Source organism: Anabrus simplex, chromosome 12 (genome assembly GCF_040414725.1).
Source record: "Anabrus simplex isolate iqAnaSimp1 chromosome 12, ASM4041472v1, whole genome shotgun sequence".
Classification (NCBI taxonomy): Eukaryota; Metazoa; Arthropoda; class Insecta; order Orthoptera; family Tettigoniidae; genus Anabrus; species Anabrus simplex.
Window position 1 is genome coordinate 100,796,764 of NC_090276.1, and position 24,112 is coordinate 100,820,875.

The 24,112-nt window shown below is 38.7% G+C and overlaps 1 protein-coding gene across 5 annotated transcripts in view; it reads right to left on the reverse strand.

The window, feature by feature from the left end:
- The window catches only part of LOC136884336 (uncharacterized), a 291,392-nt gene that overhangs the window by 10,208 nt on the left and 257,072 nt on the right, over positions 1–24,112 (reverse strand). For 4 of the 5 annotated variants that reach the window (XM_067156442.2, XM_067156440.2, XM_067156441.2 and 1 more), the window contains one exon: positions 23,975–24,051. The exons of the other annotated variant lie outside the window; for it this stretch is intronic. In XM_067156442.2, the coding sequence (XP_067012543.2) occupies positions 23,984–24,051 (68 nt within the window). In that variant the 3' untranslated portion in view covers positions 23,975–23,983. The remainder of the gene's footprint in view (positions 1–23,974; positions 24,052–24,112) is intronic. 5 annotated transcript variants of the gene reach the window in all.

Below are 24,112 nucleotides of genomic sequence, written 5' to 3' on the forward strand. Positions count from 1 at the left end.
CTCCACAAGGACCACTGATGTCAGGCATACAACCCCTCTATGTTATTCTAACTCTCATATAGATGTTGATTCCCATAGGGAACCTGAAATGTTTGTCCGGAATGAGTAAATTTGTAATACCAATATAAATGGTCCGTTATTGGACATTATAAATTTTCCAGTTAACTCATTCCTGGCTACCAGCGTTTCGCCCCAGTGTGCTAATTGCAATCCTCATTTTTCCATATTGAAAGTCTGTTAAAGGAGAACAATAAAACTTTGATTTCCACCTATTCAATACATTAAAAGCAATTATAAAATTAGGATTTCATCCTTATTTTATTGCTTAATTGTTAAAACATAGGACATGTTTCGTTCATATTTTGAACATCTTCAGCTATAAATATTCTTGCAAGGTTAAACTGGTAACATTATTCTAGAACTTACACTTATGGTTTGCTGTTAACAAACTTATCCATAATAAACTGTAAGAAACCTTTTAAATATAAAGCGTTTATATATTATGTCGTCTTATTAAAAACAATATGACTATTTGTTGAGTTTGAAACTTTAAAACCTTATTCTAATATTTAAAATACAATGCCATTAGTTAGTTTCTGTATAAATACATTACAATCTGTTAAAATTGCTGAATGTCTTAAAATTATTTGTTGAAATACACATTAAAATATTTTGTTACAATTGGTGTGAGCTTTTCCACTCGTACCATATGGAAATGAAATCTTAATACACTCTCAAAACAGCTGAGTTTAGGTGTGAATATATTATTCATTTCATCCGTAAAATGACACAACTGATGCACACGGTTGATTATAGGTTATGAATTTTGTCGTACTTTAAATATTTAATGTCCAGTTTTTCAAATTCCCAAATTGCTTGTAGACTTCACCAGTGTAGGGCAATCCTACAGACGTTAGCAAGGACTCAGTCAAATGGTGACAGTCAAGTTTTGGTGGTAAGCAAGTGGTAACTTCATCAAATTTTACGTAAGTAAGTCTGTTGACACCTCCCTTCTACTCCTATCTGCATTTACGCTAGCGCACTCAGCTGTTTGACAACTTACGTAAAATTTGATGAAGTTACCACTTGCTTACCACCAAAACTTGACTGTCACCATTTGACTGAGTCCTTGCTAACGTCTGTAGGATTGCCCTACACTGGTGAAGTCTACAAGCAATTCGGGAATTTGAAAAACTGGACATTAAATATTTAAAGTACGACAAAATTCATAACCTATAATCAACCGTGTGCATCAGTTCTGTCATTTTACGGACGAAATGAATAATATTCACACCTACACTCAGCTGTTTTGAGAGTGTATTAAGATTTCATTTCCATATGGTACAATGTGTGGAAAAGCTCACACCAATTGTAACAAAATATTTTAATGTGTATTTCAACAAATAATTTTAAGACATTCAGCAATTTTAACAGATTGTAATGTATTTATACAGAAACTAACTAATGGCATTGTATTTTAAATATTAGAATAAGGTTTTAAAGTTTCAAACTCAACAAATAGTCATATTGTTTTTAATAAGACGACATAATATATAAACGCTTTATATTTAAAAGGTTTCTTAAAGTTTATTATGGATAAGTTTGTTAATGACAAACTATAAGTGTAAGTTCTAGAATAATGTTACCAGTTTAACCTTGTAAGTGCACACCGTGGAGGCCAATGCATAGGCTATTTGGAGCCACCGGCAGTGCCAATGCACAAATCCATGTTTTATTGTTCTCCAGTGTGCTAAGTTGGGCTCACCAGTTGGTAAATAGCACACCCACCAAGACGCATTGCTAGTGCATACAATAGAGTAAAATAATATATTATTATTGGTCCACCTTTTCAATACAAAATGAAAATTACATAGGGACTAGTTTCGACCTAGTAATAGGTCATCATCAGCCTGAAGTAAATTAAAGTGTAAATATCGAAGAAAAACATAAACAATGTAAACACAAGTACAGTCTTTTTAAAGGTACATACCATGTGGGAATTTGAGTTTTTTCGATTTCCATTTCCACAATTTATACGACGCACGGAACTTTTTTAAGGATCTCTATTTTTTAACATAATATAGCGCTTCTCTGGTTTCCTAAGCCTCCTCGCGCAACAATTGCCTTGTTCCAAAAAATGAAGAGCCTTTCCAACATCCATGTATTTTGACGTCTTTCAATACCTTATAAAATACGACGTAATCTTCTTCGAATATACAACAGCTAAGAAGAAGCCAGCATTCAACCTACTCTTCTTCTTTATTACATCATTTAGTGCACAGTGGTCTTTTATAATATACGGCGCACCGAACTTTACATAACTTCCGCTCAGTGCTTCGTCAATTGGAAGAGTTATTATTTTTAATATATCTCTACTCAAATTCCCACATGGTATGTACCTTTAAAAAGACTGTACTTGTGTTTACATTGTTTATGTTTTTCTTCGATATTTACGCTTTAATTTACTTCAGGCTGATGATGACCTATTACTAGGTCGAAACTAGTCCCTATGTAATTTTCATTTTGTACTGAAAAGGTGGACCAATAATAATATATTATTTTACTCTATTGTAATCACAGTTCAATACGGATCTATCATTATGAAACTTATTTCTTTTAATTGCTAGTGCATACCGTGGAGGCCACTGCGTAGGCTATTTGGAGCCACCGGCGGTGAGACTGTGTCTCATTACCAAAAGTTGATGCCTGCCTGGCCACCAGATGACATAGATGTTGATTCCTATAGGGAACCTGAAATATTGTCCGGAATGAGTAAATTTATAATACAATGAGCCGACCAGGAATGAATTAGCTGGAAAATTTATAATGTCCAATAACGGACCATTTATATTGGTATTATAAATTTACTCATTTCAGACAAATATTGCAGGTTCCCTATGGGAATCAACATCCATATCATCTGATGGTCAGGCAGGCATCAATTTTTGGTAATGAGACAAAGTCTCTCATAGTGCACTGGCACTGCCGGTGGCTCCAAATAGCCTACACAGTGGCCTCCACGGTACGCACTAGCTATGCGTCTTGGTGGGTGTGCTATTTACCAACTGATGAGCCCGACTTAGCGCACTGGGGCAAAACGCTGGCAACCAGGAATACGTTAGCTGGAAAATTTATAATGTCCTAACGGACCATTTATATTGGTATTATTTAAACTCGGTTGGACACCACAAATGTTATGGGTTAACTAACTAAATTTTTATGATTTTCAGAAATGCTGAAGTGCCAGAATTTTGTCCATCAGGAGTTCTTCTGTGTGCCAGTAAGTCTACCAACACAAGGCTGACATATTTCAGCACCTTCAATTACTGCTGGTCTGAGTCAAGTTTTGATCAGAAGATCAACATCTACCATCTGAGCTATTCAGCCTGGCACAGATTTCAACTAACCTATTATCATAAATAAATTACCATAAAATCAATGGTAGTGTTCATCCTGCCAAGTTTCATTGTAAATGTTCTGTTCAAACCCAAACAGTTCTCCTAGGTGCAGCACATAGTATGGCACGGTCTCACTTTATGCTCTCTTATATGGAAACCAACTGTGATGTGCTCAACTACCCAGCCATGGCACACAGCTGACAAAGAGCAAAATATACAATGGAAATGGAACTATCCTTGGACGCTGCCATAATATCAGGGCACAAACAATAACCAAAACAAACAACTGAGTGACAATTTCAAATCTTATGCGCTGGCTTATTACTAGAGAAAAATATGAATAACATTAAAAACAAAAAACATCATGTAACTTCTACTGTAACCCACAAATCTGTAAAATAAAAAAAAAAAGCAATAAAAGCCCAAAGGTAGCCAACTAATTTCAATCTGTATAATATATATATACATCAGAGCTATAAAAACATAATGTGATACAGTCAAAGAAATGGAGCCAAAACCCTGTTTTCTCTCAGCGTGCTTTGAAGATAATACTGCTTCTCAAACATAGCCTTTGGAGAAATAATGCTAAAATATTTAATCTGCAAAGTTAGCAGAAAATAAACATTGCAGGTTGATTTAACTTGCAAGTATTATTTAGTAAGACAAATAGACAACCTAAAATGTAAACAGCATTAGATGGAGAACGGATTCAGTTTCAATTCTGTATCACAATCTCTTTACTATCCTCTCTCATGAAAGTGATTTGTCTCTGGTATGAAAATTAATTCAAAATTTGTGACATGTCCCAGGAAAGCAAGCAACTTGTTTCCAAAATCTGGAACAATGTTGCTGTTTTAGTTCATCCCAGAGGTGTTACAGTAGGACTGAAGTTTGAAGTCAGAGATCTCAGCTGGCCAGTCTATTTCCACAAACCACCCGTGACAAGAAGTATTCACAACACACAGGCAGTCAAAATGTTCTTCACATTCACACATTGTCACAGAACCTCTGCCAAATTTCACTGTAGTAACTGAACGATCTCCCTTGGGGAAGACTGTTAACCCTAGAGGCGCGTCCCCTGGTGGCGGATATGGGGCCCACATGTGGGCTGATTCAGACACCCTGGAAATGAACCCGCAGACCAAAAGGCTGCCCAATTTCTCGGGGCTCCATCTCTCCTGGGGTCACAAATATGGAGGGCCCTACCTTAGGGTAATGAGTGAAGACCTCAACAGCATTTCTAGTGGGGTAGATAATCTTTCAGGACAGTGTAAATGGCAGAGAAGACAGACTTTAGTACGGCAGAGCTGATGGAGGAGGCACGGCGGATTGAAGCTTTTGAAGTGTACTTGTACAGAAAGCTTCGAATATCCTGGGTAGAAAGGAAGACCAATCACAAGGGAGAGAAAGCTCAGATGCATCTGGCACATCATAAGAGGTGAATGATATGAACTTATCAAGGGGAAAACTGAAGGAAAACGATCCGTGGGGAGAAGGATAAATTCCTGGCTCAAAGACCTGCGCCGCTGGTACGGACGAACTTCCATTGAAATCTTTTGAGCTGCTGTTTTCCGAGTCAAGATAATAAATTGGATCGCCAATGTTTGCAGGGAGATGGCGTCCTTTAAGAAGAAGAATTTCCTTACACCATTGAATGTGGCACTTCGTGCAGTGCATTTTTTGCGAGGGTACCCTCGTATCTCCTGGCACAGAGTCATGGTGCTTGCTAGCTGTAGCACACGACTTTCTCATTGTCCCTACTGTTTCTGCCCTCAACAGTCGACAAGGACAACTCTGAGAGTGACTGCTTACTGATGTGCAGTCGCTCAGCTCCCTTGCTCCACCCATTCTACAGGTATTCCATAGCACTGAATATCATCCAGCCCCACAGCAGAGCACCAAAATAGGTGGTGCTTGAACTGAGCTGCTCTGGTTTGAGTCCATTGTTTTTGTTTTGTTAGATCAGGGTAATGATTCGGAGTATTTTTAAAGCATCAATACTGAATAACATCAAGCCATCGATAGTCTAAGGTTTTAGTGACATCTAGGCTCTACGAGTACAAAGTGGTGTGCATATTCTCAAACTCTTACACTAGAGCACATTCTTATTAATGTGTTCTCACGAAGCACAGTAAAAGCGCCAAAGACTATACGGATACTTCATAGCAAAAATATCCAATGCAACTTGTATTATGCAATAAATTAATTTCCAGGAAATTAACAGATTATTAAACAATTGTAATTAAGCATCTGTACTTGTCATATTATAAAGTCTCATGGCATAATAGGCTCGATTTCTTGGGCTATATTTACAAGAGGAACTAAAGATAAAATCTCCAGCACCATACTGCAATTGTAACCCATCTACTGTACCTGCAACAATCAACAAAATGGACAAAAACCCAGAGCATGTTTGAACCTTACAGGAAACTGGTGACCAGACCTACAGAGCAGTTACCAAGGGAACTTCAGTGCTGACAGAATAGTTCCAAGAGAAAGCTTATTTACTTTGCTTATAGTTAATTTGGTTTAATTTAGTTTTGGTATTATAAATTAACAAACAAGATGCATTTTAGCAGTCAGAGAAAGGTTAGTGTCTGTGCATGTCGGACAAAAATTTGTTGCTCATTTCCCGTAAACTACATTCATTCATTGTTTAACTTGTAATCTCTACACTATTTGGTATATTTCAATGATTCTTATTCTTGGGAATAACACATACAAAACTCATCAGAATCAAGTGCCTAGGGTTGATAATTGTTTGGAAAAAGACAATCTGCACTCAAAACATGTTACAGTAAAACCTCAAGAGCTCCTTTCCACAGCGGTTCACGAGACCTGCGACTTTCTTTCAACTTGAGGAGTCCCCTCTTCCATAAAAATTAGATCCATTTGCCACCTCAACCACCATATTTGAATTGTCTGCAAGACTAACATTAACAATGCATTTATATACAAAACCAACTTTACAAGGACATGTTTTAAAGTGTAATTTTAAGAAGGAATGTATGCATGTGTTTTATAGACTCTAATCAGTGGTTTTAAGCACTATTTTCTGATTTTAGTGTACACAGTACACGTTTTGTCATTTTTAGGAATCTTGAAGTGTTTGACTACTCTTAATTGCCTATGTCTATTTTAATCTATGCTACAAATCTATGCAGCTAAAGATGTCTTAACAAAACTCAACATGTAATGTAATTTAATCGCAAATTTGATTGGAATGTATTGAAAAGATGGAAACCTCACGCCTTTTATTTCAAACTGTTTGTGGGTTACTGTAGTCACGTCCTAGTTCGTGAACCATGGGCAACGGCTGAGTGGCCTAGTAAGTGGTCCTGAGAGTCGGGATACCAGTTGCTATGGAATGGGAGTGGGCATCTCGGACATATTCTGAGTCCTGGCCCTCCTTGTGCTCAGGCGGCTAGGACGATACAATCCACCGGTGGTCCATAACCCTTTAGAGGAGAGATCCTCACTTGGACTATGTGTAAGTAGGGTAGCATCCTGCTTCATGAATCTACCGAGCTCAGAACATTTTAAGCAAGCCTCGGACCTATGGGAGTAACGGAGTCCCACTCCCATTTGACAGGCGAGGGACTCCTTGGAAACAACTTGGCGAACGAAATGGAATTCGATGGGGAGCTATCAATATTAATGGGGCTTATGGAAGAAAGAAAGTAGAACTGGCTGAGTCAGCAAAGAGGATGCATCTGGATGTGCTAGGAGTAAGTGATATTCGGGCAAGGGGAGATAATGAGGAAGATATAGGAGATTATAAAGTGTACTTGACGGGTGTTAGAAAGGGAAGGGCAGAGTCTGGGGTAGGGCTCTTTATCAGGAATACCATTGCACGGAACATAGTTTCTGTTAGGCACGTAAATGAGCGAATGATGTGGGTAGATTTGTCATTTGGAGGAATTAGGACTAGAATTGTGTCCGTGTATTCACCATGTGAGGGTGCGGATGAGGATGAAGTTGACAAGTTTTATGAAGCATTGAGTGACATCGTGGTCAGGGTCAACAGCAAGGATAGAATAGTGCTAATGGGCGATTTCAATGCGAGAGTTGGGAATAGAACTGAAGGATACGAAAGGGTGACTGGTAAATGTGGGGAAGATATGGAAGCTAATGGAAATGGGAAGAGTTTGCTGGACTTCTGTGCTAGTATGGGTTCAGCTGTTACAAATACATTCTTCAAGCATAAGGCTATTCACCGCTACACATAGGAGGCTAGGGGTACCAGATCCATAATAGACTATATCTTAACCGACTTCGAATTCAGGAAATCTGTTAGGAATGTACGAGTTTTCCGCAGATTTTTCGATGATACAGACCACTACCTGATCTGTAGTGAACTATGTATCTCTAGGCCTAGGGTAGAGAAAGTGAAATCTGTCTGCAAACGAATAAGGGTAGAAAATCTCCAGGACGAGAACATTAGACAGAAGTACATGGATATGATTAGTGAGAAGTTTCGAACAGTAGACAGTAAGCAGGTTCAGGATATAGAAAGTGAATGGATGGCATACAGGGATGCTGTAGTAGAAACAGCAAGGGGATGCCTAAGAACAACTGTGTGTAAAGACGGGAAAAGGCGAACATCTTGGTGGAATGATGAAGTGAGAGCAGCTTGTAAACGTAAAAGGAAGGCTTATCAGAAATGGCTCCAGACAAGGGCCGAGGCAGACAGGGAGTTGTACGCAGATGAAAGAAACAGAGCGAAAACAAATAGTTGTTGAACCCAAAAAGAAGTCCTGGGAAGATTTTGGTAACAACCTGGAAAGGCTAGGTCAAGCAGCAGGGAAACCTTTCTGGACAGTAATCAAGAATCTTAGGAAGGGAGGGAAAAAGGAAATGAACAGTGTTTTGAGTAGTTCAGGTGAACTCATAATAGATCCCAGGGAATCACTGGAGAGGTGCAGGGAATATTTTGAACATCTTCTCAATGTAAAAGAAAATCATCCTGATGGTGTTGTGAACAGCCAAGCTCATGGGGAGGAGGAAAATGATGGTGGTGAAATTATGCTTGAGGAAGTGGAAAGGATGGTAAATAAACTCCACTGTCATAAGGCAGCAGGAATAGATGAAATTAGACCTGAATTGGTGAAGTATAGTGGGAAGGCAGGGATGAAATGGCTTCATAGAGTAGGAAAATTAGCATGGAGTGTTGGTAAGGTACCTTCAGATTGGGCAAAAGCAGTAACTGCACCTATCTATAAGCAAGGGAACAGGAAGGATTGCAACAACTATCGAGGTATCTCATTGATTAGTATACCAGGCAAAGTATTCACTGGCATCTTGGAAGGGAGGGTGTGATCAGTCGTTGAGAGGAAGCTGGATGAAAACCAGTGTGGTTTCAGACCACAGAGAGGCTGTCAGGATCAGATTTTCAGTATGCGCCAGTTACCTGAAAAATGCTACGAGAGGAATAGGCAGTTGTGTTTATGTTTTGTAGATCTAGAGAAAGCATATGACAGGGTACCGAGGGAAAAGATGTTCGCCATACTGGGGGACTATGGAATTAAAAGCAGATTATTAAAATCAATCAAAGGCATTTATGTTGACAATTGGGCTTCAGTGAGAATTGATGGTAGAATGAGTTCATGGTTCAGGGTACTTACAGGGGTTAGACAAGGTTGTAATCTTTCACCTTTGCTGTTCGTAGTTTACATGGATCATCTGCTGAAAGGTATAAAATGGCAGGAAGGGATTCAGTTAGGTGGAAATGTAGTAAGCAGTCTGGCCTATGCTGACGATTTGGTCTTAATGGCAGATTGCGCCGAAAGCCTGCAATCTAATATCTTGGAACTTGAAAATAGGTGCAATGAGTATGGTATAAACATTAGCCTCTCGAAGACTAAATTGATGTCAGTAGGTAAGAAATTCAACAGAACTGAATGTCAGATCGGCAATACAAAGCTAGAACAGGTCAATAATTTCAAGTATTTAGGTTGTGTGTTCTCCCAGGATGCTAATATAGCAAGTGAGATTGAATCAAGGTGTGGTAAAGCTAATGCAGTGAACTCGCAGCTGCGATCAACAGTATTCTGTAAGAAGGAAGTCAGCTCCCAGAAAAAACTATCTTTACATCGGTCTGTTTTCAGATCAACTTTGCTTTACGGGAGCGAAACTGGGTGGACTCAGGATATCTTATTCATAAGTTAGAAGTAACAGACATGAAAGTAGCAAGAATGATTGCTGGTACAAACAGATGGGAACAATGGCAGGAGGGTACTCAGAATGGGGAGATAAAGGCTAATTTAGGAATGAACTCGATGGATGAAGCTGTACGCATAAACCGGCTTCGGTGGTGGGGTCATGTGAGGCGAATGGAGGAGGATACGTTACCTAGGAGAATAATGGACTCTGCTATGGAGGGTAAAAGAAGTAGAGGTAGGCCAAGACGACGATGGTTAGACTCGGTTTCTAACGATTTAAAGATAAGAGGTATAGAACTAAATGAGACCACATCACTAGTTGCAAATCGAGGATTGTGGCAACGTTTAGTAAATTCACAGAGGGTTGCAGACGGAACGCTTAAAGGCACAACAGTCTATAATGATAATGTATGTATGTATGTATGTATGTATGTATGTATGTATCAGGAGGATTAACCAGACCGGATTAAAATCCCCATCCTTGCAGGGAATCAAACATGGGATCCTCTGCATTGAAGGCCTCAACACTGACCATCCAGTTACTTTTTGGTTGAAATCATTTGGCATTTTTTTTTGCATAATGTTGTTCTTCGTCAAAGAGAAAGTCAATTTTTCGTCATAAAATTAATCGCCCAGCCTCAACTAACCTTAAAATCTGAGACACTGATTGCACGTGCAGCAGCTACTTCTCACCATTTAAAATACAGCATTTCATATGAAACAGCATATCCGTCCTTGCACAATTTCACTGATTTCACTCTGGACTATGAGTGATGTAATTACTCTCCTGCCGTATTGTTTCTCTGTACTCAACAAGACTACTCTTCTTTCTATCAGCAGGCATAAAAAACTTACAAATCCAATGGAGATGTGCCTCGAAGGCACGGAACTATGTAGAAAAGTGATCTCTATATGTGTATATTTTTTGGTTGATGCAAGAAATATTTTTAAAAATTTTCCATTTCCATTTGATCCGCCTTCGTACAAGATGTCCAGCAACCCACTTGTTACACAAGACGATAGTCGCTATCACAATTTTCAATAATTCTCAGTCGACTGTCACTTTTCAAACGAGTACTTTCCTGAACACAAATCTTGTAAGAGTAGCTACACAGTAAAATCCAACACCCTTTACATAGTTGAATATAGAAGATATTCTCCGGGCTTGAAGGCTGTGGGGGAGGTGTCTCTCTCTCTTTGAAGATCACAAATAGACTTAAGTTGTGGCTGAGGTACAGTCCAGACTTTTGCTTTGCCAAGGGTTCAGCGCAGGTAGGTTGACTGCGGTGGCTAGTGGTTGCTGCTTTGATGAACTTTTCTCAAATTAGATGGAGTTATGCATCAATAGACTACGCACCATTCGATGAAAATTAACATTTTAGCACTATCTTGTAGAGGAAAGCTTCAACTACTTATAATAAATTCCTCACTGTCTTACATGAGGGCATTAGTTGTCAGTAAACTGAAAACCTAAGCGACATAGCAGGAATTAGTTAAACTGTAAATTGGATCAGTAGAACAAGCGCCTCATTCCTCACATTGCCCCGTGGATGACAGCGAGGGAGCCGGCGATTTCGATAGCGCTAAGTTATTGACGTGGTGAGACATTGAGTGGTTTATCAAGTACTTCCGAAAATAAGGGGAAGAACAAAGCTACTAATGCAGCTTGCTAAAATGGTTACATCGGAGTATCTTTCTAGAAGAACTTTCTAAGGTTAGTCGAACAAAAGATGGATTTAGGTATTCAGTTCAATATAGATTTGAAATTTGGAAGTCATATTTAATATATAGCCTATAGAAATTTGGGTTTCATATTTCAAAATTCCTTAAATTTTCAACGTACAACGTTATTTATTTTATACAACTCTTTAATAAGACCGAAACTAGAACATGGTTCTATTATCTGGAGTCCTTCAGACACTAAGTACATCAAATTAATTGATAAAGTACAAAAGCAGTTCTTAAAGTATGTGTACTGGAAACAGTCACACGAGTACTCCACAATGTTATCACACTTTGGTGTTAAAACTTTGGAACAAAGACGTAAAAAGTCCATGATGTTATTTTTGTATAAAATATTGAATAGTAAAATTGATGATGAAGAGTTACTTCAAAGGATACCATTTTACGTTCCTCGGAAGTCTGGCAGGTTCAAGAATTTGTTTTACATTAAGAAATGCCGCACAGAAGCCCATAAGAATTCTCCTCTTAATAACATTCTGAAACTTTATAATACATTAAATACATATAATTTGGATATCTTTTTCATGAATCGAATCAACTTTGAATTGGCGGGTGATACTTTCCTATAATGCACATACTGTTGAATATTATCTCTGTTTTCTGTATATGTTTTTTATTTCATTCTTCTAGTTGTTCTTTTATTTCTCTTCTATTTGAATTCACAGTTTTTCAAATGACCTATAAATTAAACACTTTATTTCTCTTTTAGAATATTATTTTGGATAATGTGCCATGTGTCATGTTTAATACTAAGACTGTATAACTGAATGTGTTACTTTGTGTTAGGCACCACTATAAAATAATAATTATTAATGTAGTAACTGTATATTTTTATTGTATTACCAACTTTGTATTGTTTGGGTAGTTCATTGTATTCTTTGTATTGCCTTTTTTTAATGTTTAGTAGTGTAACTATTAATTTTACTGTATATTGTGAACATTGTAATTGGGCAAAAAGCCTGTTATGTTCATCACTGAATAAATAAATAAATAAATAAATAAATAAATAAATAAATAAATAAATAAATAAATAAATAAATAAATAAATAAATCTCAAGAACAATAAAGCTTCTGGAGAAGACGGGATAGTAGCAGAAATGCTAAAACATGCCGGAGAACACACCTTCAGGAGCATACATAAAGTAATTCTGGACATATGGACTAGTGAGAGGCTCCCAGATGATTGGACGTCAGCCATTATCCATCCAATCCACAAGAAGGGAAGCAAAACAGATCCCAGTAACTACAGAGGAATATCACTCCTTGCTGTTACCTATAAGATATTTTCCAAGATTCTGGAACGCCATGTCACAAGACAGTTGGATAAAGAGTTAGGAGAATATCAAGCAGGGTTCAGAGCATCGAGGTCCTGTACCGAGCAGATACAAAATCTGAAGACCATCCTTCAATACAGCAAATCAAGAGCTCGACAATGGGTAGCTATATTTGTCGACTTCCAGAAAGCATACGACTCAGTAGATAGAATTACTCTTTACAATACATTAAGAGAACTAGGACTTAACGACAAGATCAACAGGCTGGTGCAAGCAACCTTGCACAATACCACAGCCAGAGTAAAGTTTAGAGGACAACTCTCGGAGAGTTTCGCCATTAAAACAGGGGTGAGACAAGGAGATGGCATCTCATGTATATTATTTAACTGCGTTCTGGAAAAGATAATTAGAGAGTGGATGAGATTCCTTCCAGAGAACACTGGATTACGGATGGGGATTAAAGCAGACAACCTGAGGATACCATGCCTAGCCTTTGCAGACGATCTGACTTTATTGGCAAATGACATACAGGAGGCTACTACTCAGCTCCAAACACTGCACTCAATAGCGGCTAAAACGGGTCTTTTGATCAACATAGGAAAGACCGAGTTTGTTACTAACATCAAAGATGCCCCTGGAAAGATGAGAGTCAGTGATAATATCTACATCAAGAGAGTCAAAAGTGTAAAGTACCTTGGGGAATGGTTCTCAGAGGACCTCAGCGAAACAATGGCTCTTGAACACAGGAGACTCAAACTAGATAAGGCTTACCATGCCTGTAGAAAGCTGTATGCTTCAAAAAATCTGTCGATGAATGTCAAACTAAGACACTACAATGCAGTAATCAGACCGTCAGTCCTCTATGCAGCAGAGTGTCTATATTTAACTAAGAAGACCCCACTAAGAGCCCTCGAGGTACAAGAAAGAAAGTTCCTGAGACGGATAGTGGGACCAAGAATTTTACCAGATGGAAGCCGATGGTATCAACCAAATCGTGAGCTATATAAACACCAAGAAAATCTCATAGATGCCATCAGAAGAAGGCGACTGGCTTTTTACGGACACCTATCCAGAATGGACTCAAATAGATTATCTCATAGGATCTTCAAGGCTGCTAACAAGGGCAAAGCTACTGGGTTCGTGTGGATGAAGCAAGTGGAGAAGGACCTTTCGGAACTCCACATAAATCAAAACGACATAGCTGATCGGAGTAACTATCATTCAACTCTTAAAACTAAATCCTTTGTAACATCCCTCACAGAAGTTACCCACAGACCAAAAGACGAGACCAGGAAATGGTCTGAGGAACGTAAGATTGAATTTAGCCGGAAAATGAAGGACTACTGGGCCATCAGGAAAGCTCGAGGTACCAACAAGAAAACAGCTGCCAAACCAGCCGCTAAGAACACCAATTGTGGCAAACAACGACGATGACTTCAAGAAACAGCTAAAACACAAGCACCGTGGTCCATAGATGGCCCTAACGAATTAAAAAAAAAATAAATAAATAAAAATGATATTGTTGTACGGTATCTAACACTGTAGTCTGCAATGTAAGTGATATTTCTGTATCAATATATTTATTTGAAGAAACTGTGAAGGCTTCACTACAACAGTGTTTTAACAAGTTATGCTAGGTAATACGCACCAAATCAGTAAATTCCAGATCAGAATAATGAATGCAGTGACTTTGCAGGTATTTAGCGTGCCCTCAAATTTCATCAGCGTTTATACACTGCAGAGGACTATGTAAACGTAATGAGAAACTGCAAGCAGAAAAACCCCATTGTTGTTCGTCAGATGGAAGACACGTCGTTCTTCAGTTCAGCAGAACTTGAAAAACTGATTGGTAATCGGGAAACAGATGTCCATGGTTGCAAGATAAACTGGCAAAAACTAAAAGAAATCCAGTCCTTGAAATCACAGCTGTTCAGTATGTACGTCAAACCTACATTAATGGTGAATATATGGAAGTATATCTAAATACATGAAAACTGGGACGACCACGGGAAACTAGTTTCCTTTAATCAGGCATTAATACCTTTGTGGCCAAATGGAAAACCTATCTCTGAAGCCAAACTTGGAGACCTTAATTCGCTGATGCACCTAATATTTGCAGATGCCAAACAATTTTACCAGAAACTGAGAGTAACAATCTTAATACCTGTCCAGTGTTTTATATGAATTTATGGGAGCAAATATTTTAATCAAATTTTCTACTCCTGTTCTGTTCGACTGAGATAAGTAATTACAATTCTATATTTTCTTTCAGAATCGCTTTATTTTTCTTGGAATATGGTATTCATAATAACATATACCGGCCTCCATATCATTTACCTAGTTTAAGGGACTATCATTCTGATGATGATAATGATACTTGTTTTAAAGGGGCGTTAACATCTAGGTCCACGTCCCTTAATGGTATGAAAGACTGCTATTCTACTTAGCAACTAATGTGTGTCTAAAGCTGAACAAAACTTACTCATAGGCTTGAAAATATCATATTGGTACTGTACTCTCATGAAGGAAAATTCATAAAGAAATATGCATTGCATTGTATAGACTACAATGGCTCACTTCTTACCTTTGTATTTGACTCAGATCATTTTAAATCTGTCAAATCAATAAGTGGTTATAGCAGTGACTTTAGGGAACAGCTCCCCTTCTAAAGTTTCTCCATAAAACTTGAATAATGTGCTGGAGTTGTGGCGCAGCTCCCGATGGTTCAAGCACTTAGCGCAGTAGGAGATTCAGGTTTTAATCATGACTGTGGTCACACATTTTTTGAAGTCTTTCTTAGTAGATACTCAACAGTAAGGGGTTATTGGTGTAGCATTGTGATGCATTATTCGCATGTGAGAAATACCTTAAAAAGCATCAGTAGACTAAGTGCCATTTTTTCAAGAAAACCGATATACTGTAAGTATAAAAATGTTGAAATTTGGTGAGAAGGTACAACTTATTATCCTACAACACCAGGAATACCATCATCATCACCATCATCCTAAACCATCTCCAGTTACCCATGTTTAACAAAATTATGTTTGCTTGAATTTACACATAAACCTAAAGTTAAACCACTGCCTACGAGATATACAAGACCGGGACATAGCTACTAATTTGCTGCTGAAAAGACGGCCTGACCGTGTTCATGGTTTGGCCGCTAGATGTCAGGCTTCTGTTCTGCTCTTGGCGGACTTTAACATTGTGATGTACGGAGTAATTGTGATGTTGTGCTGATTGTATGCACTTCATTGTGCATATTGTCCCTGTCGGTGAGTGTCTGTGAGGTTGAAATGCATGGTGCATTGTTGTGTGCCTCTATATACTTCGGATACCGCTAAAAAGCAAGAAAATGTGATGTTCCATAATTTTTCTTCGGAGTGCGGTTTAAGAGAGATATGCAGGCAAGCTATTTTGAGGCACGAGTATGTAGCTTGCATTTTAATGCATCAGGTTTCAGTGTAAGCATATCAATCAAGCGAATTCTCCCCAATGAAGTTCCTTCTGTTTTTAGTGTATATCCTGTTCACAACAGAAAAGTGTCAAACGCAGGAAGGCTCCAGCTCCAAGAAATGACGTATTGCCATCAAAATTTAGTAAAATTTCTGATTCAGATAACGATGAACATACCATATCTTCAGCATATAACTGATCTACGTCACTCACAAACAAAAAAAGGAGTACCTACAAGTCTCGTTTCTATGTCAAGGAAAGGCTACGAGTATCTATACTAAATCTATATATGTGTTGATGAGATTTCAAATGCCAGAACATGGTAAACAGTCTTTATATTGAGAACTAAGATACGGTAATGAAATCAGAAAAATGGATTTACGGTATCTGAACTTGACCAAAAAGTAAACAAAACTGAAATAATGGTACAAATGATTATTAATAATAATGTTATTTGCTTTACGTCCCACTAACTACTCTTTAAGGTCTTCGGAGACGCCGAGGTGCCGGAATTTAGTCCCGCAGGAGTTCTTTTACGTGCCAGTAAATCTACCGACACGGGGCTGTCGTATTTGAGCACCTTCAAATACCACCGGACTGAGCCAGGATCGAACCTGCCAAGTTGGGGTTAGAAGGCCAGCGCCTTAACCGTCTGAGCCACTCAGCCCGGCCAAATGATTATTTAGGAGCGTTATTACTGTTAGAACAAACTGAATCTTAAGGGAAGAAAAAGTGAAATACGAAGAAACTACGCTAAAAAATTTTGCGTCCTCTGGCAAAGAAAAGCACCTGCAGGCTACAGATTTGAGATCCTTGCACTGTCCAACTGTACCACATCAGAAGATGCTGAAAATTATGTAGGATTTTCTAATGGCGAAACGGATATAACATCGCTCTCCAAACAGCAGCTTCAATACGAATGTCGCAACATAAGATGTGTGGAGGAAAAGGTAGGATAGGTGATAATTTATAAGATAGTGATTAAACCCAAAGTTATTTATTACCGCAATCTCGATCAGTTTATCAGATACATTGAGGCAGAATTAGAGAAAACAGGAAGAAGTGACAAACTCGCTAATAGACTTCTCTGCCTCTTTCGTGAATTACTTATTTCGTTTAAGCAAAGTGTAAGAAATACTTTGCAGAAAGTAAGTCGTACATCTGCTCTTGGTCTATTTATTTATCTCACATCTGTTTGGTGTCTTCTGAAATTGTTAGTTTTAATGACCACAGCGCATGACCTTGGATGTGCCGCGCTGATCACCGTGAGCTGGCAGTTTGCTTCTATAAATCTATTCGTCTGCGACTTCAAAATATTTATGGATCTTCATATGTTGTTCGATAGTGTTGTGACTTTGTACCTGACAAAGTGTAAAAACTGACCCATTTGACCGTTCTCCACTATTCATAAACATTGAGAGACTTTACTTATCATTGCGTGTGCCGTACTACCTTTCATAATATTACGTACCGTTTTATTTTAAGTGACTCACAATTTCTACCCCCATCATCAATTTATATTTCATCTTATACCGATCCAGAGTTCACTTATTCTTTTTCATATGCATTGTTTTTCTTGTTTTTTATGTTTTGAACGGCTGACGATGACCTGGACTAGGGTCGAAACCGGTCCCATTTCTAATCACTATTAAATAAGAATGTAATCACTACATTCCTTTCTTTTATGTATTGAATAGGTTGAACCTCTTTTTCAATTATTTAATTTTTAACGTTAATACTTTCAATACGGAACAATGAAAATTTTTATCTTTAAATGTCGGAAGTATCTCAAGGACGAGTCTAGTGTGCTGTATTTCCCGGCCTTATGTCTCTCGTAGGCAACGGTTAAACACAAATAACTCGAAACCAACTTTCGGCATTTGGTCTAATGATGCATAAGGGCATCCAATTGTTCCCTGCTCCTATGTCCCCTTCACTTCTTTAATAATGGGTATCGAGATTCTGTTTACCTGTTTGCCATTAACATACTGTATTTTCTTGCATAATTTTGCCCCTTAATATTTTCCGCATCCCAATGTTTTTGGGTCCAAAGTGGAGAAAAAGAATATATTTGACGCACCCCCTTTTGCGATCATCCATCTCGCAGTTCAGGATGCATTTTGAAATAAATATGTCAACTACACAAGTAGCAGCCTTCCTATTGCAAAACCGGGCATTCCAAATACTGCATAACATGCTGTTATCAGCCAGTAGGAAGTACCACTGTACTAGTTCAGTGAGTGAATTGACACAGAAGTGACTTGTGATAAAAATTCTTATAATTTTGTTAAATACCATCTATTATTGTACTGAATAGGTGGTATTTAACAAAATCGTAAGAATTTTTATCACAAGTAGATCTTCAATACGGACAAAAAATGAAATTTATAACCTGCAACAGAAGTGACTAGCGACGCTGTATTCCGGTCTGGTACAAACACGTTTTACGAGTATTTTGGGTACAGTACACGTATTTTGTGTGATTTCAAAATTGTTTCTTAATCCATAATGAGCAAGAATTCGAGTTATACTGCATCATAAATTTGCGATGATCAGTTAAGCCAAAACATACGGGAATAGGGCAGCGGACCGCAAGTATTCATTGTTTGAATACAACAAGCGCCCTACAAGTCTCGCAAAGCATTTCACGGACCAAAATGTGGCAAGTTTCTGCAAGCAGAGGAGGATCAGCTTAAATATGTGATTTCGTTACGCAAGGACGGATATGCCGTTTCTCATGAAATGCTGTATTTTAGGGAAATTGCTGCTGCACATGGAATCAGTGTCTTGGATTTTAAGGTTAGTCGAGGCTGGATGATTAATTTTATGACGAGAAATGGACTTTCTCTTCAACAAAGAACATTATGCAAGAAAAAAAATGAATGATTTCAACCAGAAAGTAACTGATTTTCATCACTTCGTGATTGAGAAGCTTAATGTGAAGGTGTGAAAGAATATTTGCTCTCACAAATAGGAAACACAGATCAGATCCCAATGTTTCGATATGCCATAAAGTCAAACAATTGATAAGAAACGGACCTAGAGTGCCATCATACTCACTACCTGAAGCGAAAAACAATGATGTACTGTAATGCTTGCTGTAACAGCTGATGATAGAAAGCTCGAGTCTTACGTTGGTTCTAAAACGAAAAACAATGCCTAAAGTAAAATTTCGGCAAGGGACCCATACTTACTTACTGGTTGGCGCTACAGTCCATGCAGGTCCTTGGCCTCCTTAATCACCTGCCTCCATTCGTCCCGGTCCTCGTCTTTCCTTCTCCAGCATTTAACTCCCATCTTTCTTAGGTCGTCCTCAACATCATCAATCCATCTCTTCCTGGGCCTTCCTCTCCTCCTTCTTCCTTCCGGCTTTCCTATAAAAACTTTTTGACAGTACTGGTTTCTGCCATTCTCTGAACATGACCAGCCCACCGAATTCTTCCCTACTTAATTTTAACAACAATATCTGGCTGGCCAAACAATCCTTGCAGCTCTGCATTTGTCCTCATTCTCCATCTATCCTGATCTCCAACTGCTCCAAAAACCTTTCTCAATATCTTCCTTTCCCACCGTAACAGCCAGTGTTCTTCTCTAGTAGTCATCACCCAGCATTCTGAACCATACATCACTATAGGTCTCAGTACTGTTGTGTATATTTTTATTTTAGTATTCCTACTGACATTCTTGGATTTAAACATATTTTGCAAGGCGCAAAAGCATCGGTTCCCACTTGTTATCCTTTCCTGTATTTCCACAGAAGTTTTATTGTCTGCAGTTATTACTGAGCCTAGATATTTGAAAGTTTTAACTCTTTGATATTCCTTCCCAGGTATTCTCACTGTGGTCCTTTCTTTTGTTCCCTCTGTCTCTCCCATCTTCATATACTTTGTTTTATTTATATTCAATTCTAGCCCTAAGTTCTGTGCTTTCTCTTCTAACAAAGCACAGTTCTCTTCAAGAACTTTCGTTTCGTGCAATAATTGTCACATCATCAGCATATGCTATCACTTGTACCAATCTGTTCAGGATGGTTCCCGCTGGGTTGATGGGTAGTTGGCGTATTACTTTTTCCAGTGCTAAATTGAATAGGAGTGTGGAGAGAACGTCCCTCTGTCTCAGCCCCTTTCTAACTAAAAACAGACAGATCCTTTTCCACTCTCACCTTGATTACTGTTGTTTTCAAGGTCATTTCTGTCAACCTAACCTATTTCCTCAGGATTCCAAACTCTCTCATACTTTTATAAATTTTGCCTCTATCTAGACTGTTGTATGCCTGATTAAAATCAACATACAGCTGGTGCAGCTGCTTGTCATACTCATAAAACTTCTCCAGTAATTGTCGCAATATAAAAATCTGATCCAGTGTGGAGCGATTTTTCTAAAACCTGCTTGGTACTCTCCTAGTGTCCTTTCCATCCATAGTTCCAGTCGCGAGGCTAATATCTTACTGAAAACCTTGTAAGTTCCTACCGGCAAAGTAACCCCTCGGTAATTTCCGCATACTGCCTTATCTCCTTTCTTATGTATTGGACATATTATACCCAATGTCCAATCCTTGGGCATTTCCTCCTTCATCCAAACCTCCTTTATCAACTCATGAACAGCCTTCTCTACTCCTCCTCCATATCTCAACAATTCTCTCTACATCCCATCTTCACCTGGGGCTTTGTTATTCTTTAATGCTTTAATTGCTATCCTCACCTCTTCTAAATCTGGCTGTTCTATTAACTCCTCATTCAATTGTCCTTCTTCCCCATCATCACTGATGTTTTCCTCTTCTCTATCATCCTCATTATTTCCATTGAGTACCTTGTAAAACTACATCTGCCATCTTTCGAGCACTTTGTTTTTGTCACCGATAAGGTTTCCATTCTTGTCCTTAAAGAAAACAGCTCTTGGTTGAAATCCTCTCTTTCTGGGTGAGTTGACTGTGCGGTTAGGAGCGCGCGGCTGTGAGCTTGCATCCTGGAGATAGTGGGTTCGAATCCCACTGTCGGCAGACTTGAAGATGGTTTTCTGTGGTTTCCCATTTTCACACCAGGCAAATGCTGGGGCTGTAGAGCCACGGCCGCTTCCTTCCAACTCCTAGGCCTTTCCTATCCCATTGTCACCATAAGACCTATCCATGTTGGTGCGGCGTAAAGCAAAAAAAAACACCTTTCTTAAGATCTTTTGTTTTCTTATAAAACTTTCGTACCACATTTCTATCCTTCATTTCATCCAGTTCTTCAATTTTCTTCCTCCCAAAAGCTGTCTTTTTGGATCTACATATCTTATCGGCTCTTCTCTGCTTCTCTCTGTACTCTTCCACTGCTTGCCTTGTCCTCCTTTGAAGCATTCTTTTCCTAGCTTCATTCCTCTCTTGAATTAGTGTTAAGCATTCTTCATCAAACCATTCTGCTCTCATATACACGTTCCTTCTTTCCCAAAGTATCATCTGCAACTTCACTGATAGTTGTTCTCAGTATCTCCCACTTACTTTCCACTTCTCCTTTCTCCCATAACTCCTTTCTTATTTCCAAAGATTCTGCTATTTTCTTCTTGTATTTCTCTTGCAATTCATCGTTTTTTAGACCCTCTACATTATGCTTCGTTTTTTTTTACTTTTTCCATCCTTGCCAAGTCTATCTTTTTGTCTGTATTTTATTCTTACAAAATAATGGTCTGAATCAGCATCAGCACCTCTACAACTTCTAACATCCATGATGTCTAATGCAGGCTGCCTGTCTATGATAACATTGTCTATTTGATTTCTTGTTACACCATCTGGTGATATCCATGTCTCCTTTATGTTTTTCCGCAGGTGCCAAGTATTTTTGATTATCATCTGCTTCCCACTCGCAAAGTCAATAGGTCTCAAACCATTATCATTACTGACTTCGTGCAAGCTTTCTTTCCCTACTATGTGTTTATACACCTCTTCTCTTCCATCTTTGCATTTAGATCTCCAAGGATCATTTTCATGTCATGTCTTTGAACTTTGTTAATTTCATCCTCCAATATGGTGTAAAATGCATCTTTTCCCTCCTCTTCTATCTCTTCTGTAGGGGCATGCACACAAAACATTGTAACATTGAAGAATTTTGCCCGAAGTCTCAAAGAGCACATCCTATGCCATTACTGCCTTCTCCTCCACTGTACATCAGGATATATTGTCCAGACATTATCATCCCTGGCCCCTTCCATCTTAGCTCCTGCAATGCTGCTATTTTTCATTCCATACTTATCCACTTCATTCCTTAATTCCTTCAACTTACCAGGTCTCTTTAATGTCCTTATATTTCACATTGCTACTATGATATCATTTTTCCTTCTCTTAAGTCATTTTTCTCGCCGGGTCGTCACTAAGTTATCTGCTTTACCTGTAGTATGTCTTAAGGTATCCGTAACATTTGTCTTTTTACGAGGTAGGGGAGTTAACCCTACCCCCAACCTGGAGGACCAGGGTATCACTCTTAGTCTGGATCATCACCTCAGACCTGTCCGGCTTGGGTGGCCCTACCAGGAGCATGTGCTCCCGCTGGCATAGCTCTAAGGATCATTTGAACATGCAACCCTCCATATACCCAGCAAAATGTATTTTGCCTTTGTCAAGGTGATACCTTCGGGAGGCAAGGGAACCATCTTCACAAAAAAAAAAAAGGAGCTGGTCATGTCACCCGTACAAGATTGGATACAAACAATTTGGGGAAATCGAGCAGAGTTCCTCCTTCGATGTCCGGCCCTTCTCGTGTTGGATAGTTTTCATGGCTCCTTGATGGAAGACACTAAGAAATTATTGGGAACCATGAAAACAGTTTGGCAGTGATTCCTGGTGGACTGACGTCGCTACTTCAAGCCTTGGAGGTTTCGATAATGAACGAAAACTATCAGTGCCGAATGACGGAAAGTGTGCACTAACTTGCTCCAACAGGAAAGATTCGGAAGCCGCTTGTGGAACTCCTTTGTGAGTGGATATTGCACGCTTGGGAAACAATTTCTTCTAAGGTGACTGAAAAGAGCTTAAAAAATCAGAAATCTCTTAATTCGTTATACGGAGCGAAGATGACTTCTTATGGAGAGACGAGAGCAGTGGTAGCAGTAGCAGTGCTGGTAGCGAACTCAAAGACGGTAGCCGAAATGTCATTATTATGTACTTACATGAATTGTACTTTTATTAGTACATACATATTTATTTCACTTTAGGTCGTATTGTCAGCTTGTAACAGGAAGAAGATTTTTCAGTGTCGGTACTTCAAACCCATGTGTCTGTACACTATTTGACTTTTCAGAGCGGGGATGAAAAAAAAGACGATAACCGCAAATGAGACAAACCAATTGTGTAATATTATATTTGATGTATCTTTTAAATGTAGATCAATTATAAATATCTGAATTCTTTCAATAATTTGCACATCCAAAATTTTTGCCTGTATTCTTCATTTAAAAAAAAAAAAAAGCGTTAATGATGTGAGAAAATATGGTATACCTGGAGTGCACAGCCGTAACCTCAGTCGCCTACCGACCTTCAGAGAGAGCAGTCACTTAAAAAATGACAGACGCAGTTTCCATGAAATGTTGCGAGTTGTCAACTAAATTTGCAAACAGACACAAGTCTGGAAAATAATTTCTCCTATATACCTCGAGACGTCCACCATGAGATTCTCAGCTGTTATATTTCTTCAAAGAACAGTCTCTAATGTCAGTAGTTTAGAGCTTTAAAAAGGCAGCTGCGAGCTTGTAAGAGACAAGATTTCAAAAGGTCGTTTAAATTAAAAATATACCTTAGAAGATTTGATGATTAAAGAGGTATGAGATTACTTTATAACCTACAAGCAGACAACATTCTCATAGTTTCTTTCCATTGACCCTGACAGCCACTCTCTGGACAACATGCTCTGTAGGCTTGGTGTTACTTGTAAGTTTCAAATGTTACTCAGGATCACCTGTGTGATACACCAACCTGGAACTTTCATTGGTCTGTCCACATGCCATTGGAACTGTAGTAGGGGTAAGAGTAGTAGGGGTACTGGGGGTACCCTGAGGAGAACAACAAGTCCACATCATTACCAGCTTCTTCTAAATTTAATACAAGCATCAC